The following is a 6066-nucleotide window of genomic DNA, read 5'->3' on the forward strand; positions in this document are numbered from 1 at the left end:
CTAAAGGATTCTATGATTCTACGATTCAATTTGCACGGAAAGCCTTCTGCTTTCTTCTCCCTCTGCTGGGCACACCCCAACTTCCCAAGGCACCCTGGCACGGGGACGAAGCAGCAGGCAGAGGCTGGGGGGAGAGGAAGCCCACCCCCTGCCCAGCTCACCTCGTAGAAGAGCCCCTCGGGGAACTGCTGGAAGCACTGGGCACAGACGAAGCACTGCTCGTGGTACAGCTCCCCGTTGCTGTTGACGATCTTCTCGGCGGGGGCGAAGCCGCCCCGGCAGCGCTCGCAGATGGCGTTGGCCAGGGCGTTGGCCATGTTGCTGGGGGGAAGGAAAAACGGGATGAAAATGAGGTAACAACACCAGTTTGGGAGACTTTTTTTCCCCCCCTTCCCCAAGCCAATGGATCAGCCTAACGTTGTGCTGCTCAGCTCAAGTTTTTCAGGACAGGTAGTGACTTGTGGCATCCTCTTGGAAATAGAGCTGCCACGTCCTCCTGCTGTCAAAGTCTTTAGAAACAAAACCCCTGCTATGCACTCTAGTAACTATTAATTAAAAAAAAACCAGAAACATCACTACTACAGATACATTTACAGGATTGTTATGATGAGAGAAGGCAGGCAATTTGAAGTAGTACTATAAAAATGATCAAATACATTGGAATTACAGAAAACAAGGGCAAATATTAACAATAATTGAGGACTGGCATCACATAGGAGAACATTAATGATAATTCCAAACTAATTCCTAATTCTAAAATAGGTGTAACATTAGCTCTAAACGAGCAACGTGAATGAGTGTAGGGTATCTAGTCCAGCAGATATTACTGAAAGCCAGAGCAGGTAAACAGTTATTCCTCATTTCAGCTTCACATAGCTTGAAGTCATTTTCCAAATTCAACTTGAAATCATGGGATTTTTGGTTGGTTTATGAGGGCTCATCTCAGGAAGCTCAGGTCACAGTGTGCTGGTGTTGGTCCAGGGTCAAGAGGGAGGGTGGGAATGCTCTGGCTGCCCCACTGTGACATACACACAGGCTGGCAAACCCATGCTAGGCATGAAAAAAACCCAAACAACAAAGCTGGTTGCTTCTTGAAGGCAGATGACCCTAAAATGATAGCATGGTAGTTGTAAAATATCAGAGGAATTAGCTACTTCACTAGTCCAGCTGTGTTCCAGCTTGATTTTTCCTTTGCAAACATTTTCTTACTCATACCCAGTCTCTCCAAGCTATCCCTTTCAGGATCACCTCTCTGCCCTGGCACCATTTGATAGCAGAGAGCAAACACAGGGCAATGGTCTAGTTTCATTACAATCTGCCCACAGATGACAAAACGACTGTCTCAAACATCTATCTGGAAGTTTATTGAACAACTGAGGTTATTTTAAACCCAGGTGCACACATGCAGACCTTTAGATACAGCTATCATGCTGTGCCTCTAAGTGCAGAGCCTTCAGTCCTCTGGAAGATGCCAAGCCCCTCTCCACAAGGTTATAAGACGCCCTGGCTCCCACCAAGTTCAACAAGGACTGAATTAATTCTTTGCATGGCATCTGAGGGAGCAAGCAAACACATGGTTCAAGAAGGAATGTGCTTTATCTATTTCTCACACTACCCCACAGAAAAGCTCTACACAAGGTCACATCTGAGAGTTATTATTAGCTAGCTTTTTTTTTTCACTCTGTCTTTGCAGAAGAGAAAACCAGTAACTGGTATCCAAATTTTGGCTGCGTTCTCAGTGGAACAAGTGGGCAAATTTCACAAGGAGATGAGATGGAGAATTGTCTATCCCATATGTATCAGACAACCCTGTAGGCAAACTGCAGGGATGATATGTATAACCTGTGGTTAACTATAAAGCTTGCCCATGCTGTCCATGGGTTGTGTGTGCTTTCTGTGGGAGAAAACTCACCCGCTCTCCTTAGCAACCTAAATGAAGAATAACTGCAACAGAAACTGGGATCTTTCATCATCACATCTATCAAGCACTGAGGATGTTAAGTGCTGCCAGACATAAAGGACAATCCAAGCAAAATCACGAGACGAAGTTCAAAACCAAATGAAAACATACAGAAACTTTCCTCCTCAGTATGCAAAAGGCCTTTGCTTTGAAACACATCAGACATGTAAAACCAGCAAGGAATGTAATAGCTCTGCAGTACCAAAGCAGTTTATCTGTTTGCCTAAAATAACAGGCAACCTCCAGTCAGAGAGTACTTGACAAATTCCAACCCCGTTTCAACTGCCGATAAAAACCTCTGGCGCGATTAATGACGACGTTTAAAGCAACAACTCAAATTTTAGTTTATGATTACAACTGGCAACGTATCAAGCAGAAGAGAGGCAAAGGTTGCCTCAGAGAATGGCTTGCACAGCCTGCCCCGAGCTCAGATAATAAAACCCATCTGTACAATCCCCCAACAACGTCACTGCAGTCACGCGCCGAAGCCGAACAGAAGGAACTTACAATCTCGCGTAAAAGTCACAAAACTCTTTGTAGAGTTTGATGTCACTGTGCCTACGTTGCAGTTTTGACACTGGTTTCTCGCCTTCATTTCCTGCAGAGTTGTGAGCATCAGGAGTGACCCTGTGTGCCACCTCTTCATCCTCGGGGATGGAGTAAGGCTGAGCTCGGCGCTGGAACTCCATCGCTCTCTAATCGCCTTTCCCAGGTGCCTATAGTCCACTCTTAAACTGCAAAGCCTGCACAACAATATGCTGGACTTGCCCTCGTTCCCAGCCAAGGGATTTACTTGAACAGCCCCGTGTGGTGTAGCTGGAGCTACTCAGCACCCTGCTGAGCTTCAAGTTAAAAGCTCAGTGGCAGGGCAGGGAGCCCGTCACTCTGGGATTTACTGACGCTGGCTGGGAGCAGAGAAGCACGTTCCCTGCCAGGCCCTCGTGCAGACTCAGGTGCTGCAAGGGGCTTTGCTGCCAGCTGCTCACAGAAGCCACCCAGGAGAGCTGTGGTGTGAGTGAGTAACCCCTCTGACCAAATAGATTCACCACCAAACTCGTCTGCAGGTATTTTCTGCTGCAGGGAGGTGGATTCCGACTTTATCATGGGCAAACCAGCAGTGGAAAGCATGACGAGAAGACTTCTGTCATTAGGTAAATTAATTACATTGTAAAAATGACCTTTAATGTTCCACTTGTGTCTTCTAAGTCGTATGTGCTGAATTTATCTCTAGGCAATTTTCTTCTTGTCAGTACTTCAGAGAAGAGGAAGGTAAGGACAGATAGTTTGGTTTCCATTGTGCTTCACAGGCCATTAACTGAGCTGTATGCTATAATGGACAACACATGAAGGAGGAAAAATAATGCTTGATTTTCAGTGATGTGTTGTGTTTAGAACAATTATCTAAAATAAGAACACTTACTGAAGTAATTTGTGGTGGATATTAGGGAACCGAGGGAGCAAGATCAGGAAAAAAGAATGCAAATTAATTATTCCTTCCCCCCAGAACGCCCTCGTAACTCTGCAATTATTTCATGGTTATGTTCTGTTTAAAACAGTTGTGATGCACCACTGACTAGGGAAGGCAGGGCTGACTGGCAGCTGATCTGCAGCCAGAAAGGGCACTGCTGCAAGCTCCCCCTGCTCCAAGCGCAGTGGCAGACGTGGGATATTCTACTTCCAGCAAGTGGTAACTTCAGCCAAGCAGGTTTTTGGGAAGCTGTAGTGAGTAGTGGCAAACAACCTCTTGTCCTCAACTGGCTCAGCCTTCCTAGTGGCCACCTGAACAGCAGCATTGTGTGTGCTTTGTGCCCCTGACACACAACGCCCTGTCTGGGAGCGTGCTCTTGCACCAGAGCTACCAGGGGCCACAAGCTGTAACAGGCTAAGGAGGCTGCACCCCACCACTGACAAGGCTTGGCTGCAGCTCAAGACCTATTTTCATCTGTCGTGGAGCAAACTGCAGACCAAGAAATGCTCACATTGTAACCCTAGGCCACAATGATCACAGACTCACACAATGTCAGAGGGCAGAAGGGACCTCTGGAGATGAGTCCAAGCCCCCTGCCAGAGCAGGACCATCTAGTCTAGGGCAGGTCACACAGGAATGCTTCCAGATGGGTCTGAAAAGCCTCCATGGAAGGAGACTCCACAGCCTCCCAATCTTGCCAAATCACCATTGCAGGAAAAACAAAAAACTGAAAAAGACTGAAAGAAAAGGTTTCTGCTTCCAATGGAGCACCAGGGATGAAAATGAGCACTGCTTGCCAACAGAGGTACAGGCTTAGTGATGACAACTCTTCTCCATCCTGCTCCCCAGCATTTACTGCCCAGGTCAATGCTGAACTTCTGTGGGTATGAAAAACTCCAGGGAGATCAACTGCAGTGGACCAACCACGCTGATTCACCCAGAATTAGTGCAGGTACACTGAGCCACTGTGATAAAAACCAGCAAGTCAGTCTGGCTCTTCCTCTTATCACTGACCATCTCCTGAAATCCACAGGCTACCAAGGTGTCTGGAAGCCACTTCTGCTGCCTTGTGTCTTCCATGGTCAACAGGAAAATACCCGTTTCCTTCTTCAGCTTTCTCCTGTACAGTCTCCTGCGTGGCTGTAGTAAAGCAAGTAGTACAGCTAGTCAGTGCAGTAAAATGTCCATCCAAAAAGCCTATTTCCTAGCTGTTTTTCAAGCAGTTCTACGAGGGAATAGGACTCTGTATGTGCAATAAATAGAAGCTGCCTGGTTCTCAAGCAGCATTGCCATTGCTGCTGGTGGAATTATTCCCTATTTATTTTCCATTAAGCAAGAAAGGAGCTTGCCAGGAGTTTAAGAACAGCTTTTCTGCTACTGAAGCAAAACACAGTTTCTACACTGAAGGTTGGGTAATCCACAAATCCAGAGCAGCTGGCCATCCTTCTCTTCTCTGCCATTTTGCTGGAGGCATGCTGCCAAGATGTGAAATACTCTACTAAAAATACAGAGCATTTCCTGAAGGAATTCTAGGTTGCTCCAAGGTGAAGCATGCAGGGGGCTGTTCATTTGCAGCAGCAGCTTCCAAAGGGCATTTCCTGGGACGCAGGACAAAACCTACCAGCCTTCTGTTAAGGAAGCAGTGACAAGGAGAGAAAGGAGAGAAGCTGAGCAACTGGGAAAGGTGTGTAGGGAGGACGAAGACACGGAGGCTCCTCCTGGCACACCGAGGATCTTCTCAGGAAGCAAGGCTGATGGTGGGGCTGGTGCTAAAGCAGACAGCAGAAGAGGGCAGGGGAAGCATCCCGCTGTGGGCACGGAGAAGGGCTTCAGGGCAACAGCAGAAGCAGCCGTGCTGCTCTGTCCTTGCTGGTGGATGATGGCTGCCCTGCTGCCCCGCTGCCTTCCCTGGACTCACTCCCAGCCAGCTGGCATGCTGCTGGCTGCCCACGCTGCTGCCTGCCCAGGGACAGGGACTCTTACAGAGAAGGCTGGTGGCCGGCCAGCCCCGCTCAGGGCTTTGCTCCGTGCCACAAATAGACCCCAAGCAGTCACGGCTCCAAACAAGGTGCTTGGCAAAAGCAGCCACCGCCTGGCAACCGACCCGTGCCAGCCCGAAACGTCCCTGCTGGGAGGCCACACACCCACTGGCTTAGGCAGGAGGGGGCAAACAACACCCCTCCCCTTCTCACACAGGGCTGGGTGACTTCATTCCGGCTGTACTCAACACAGATGCCATGCAGTGGCCCCACAAGCAAACTACGGAGCAGCTACAACAGAAGTTTTGCTGCAAAATACACGTGGACTTGCAAGCACTCTGCATGGATCTCTGCACCCACCAAAGCACCAACTGACCTTTTCTGTCTGTTTTTTATTGAAATTTAAAACATTCTTGGGCTCTGGTTGCTGCAACTGTTTATCTCTTAAGCAATGAAATACTTTCCATGTCAAGCTGGTCTCCTAAGGCAGTTTGAAAGAAGGTATAAATATTTTCTATAATAAAAATGCATGTTACAGGGAGGATTTTCATATGTGCCCAGCACTGCTCTAACTTCTGCTTCTATTAAAATGGATAGAAAACCATCTTGAAACTGCTACAATAAAAACCAGGTGAATTCTGAGTGCTCCTTTAGTCCTT

At 47.8% G+C, this 6066-nt stretch overlaps 1 protein-coding gene across 1 annotated transcript; it reads right to left on the minus strand.

The window, feature by feature from the left end:
* Nucleotides 1–161: 161 nt before the first annotated feature.
* On the minus strand, nucleotides 162–2649 carry LOC103774176 (LIM and senescent cell antigen-like-containing domain protein 3-like; the record flags this gene model as incomplete). The annotated part of the gene is made up of 2 exons (XM_008941563.1): nucleotides 2468–2649; nucleotides 162–321 (listed from the first exon to the last, which is right to left on the minus strand). Coding segments are annotated over exons 1-2 (342 nt in total), but the record flags the coding sequence as incomplete, so codon positions are not given.
* Nucleotides 2650–6066: the final 3417 nt, after the last annotated feature.

Source organism: Merops nubicus, unplaced genomic scaffold (assembly GCF_000691845.1).
Source record: "Merops nubicus isolate BGI_N331 unplaced genomic scaffold, ASM69184v1 Scaffold49855, whole genome shotgun sequence".
Lineage (NCBI taxonomy): Eukaryota > Metazoa > Chordata > Aves > Coraciiformes > Meropidae > Merops > Merops nubicus.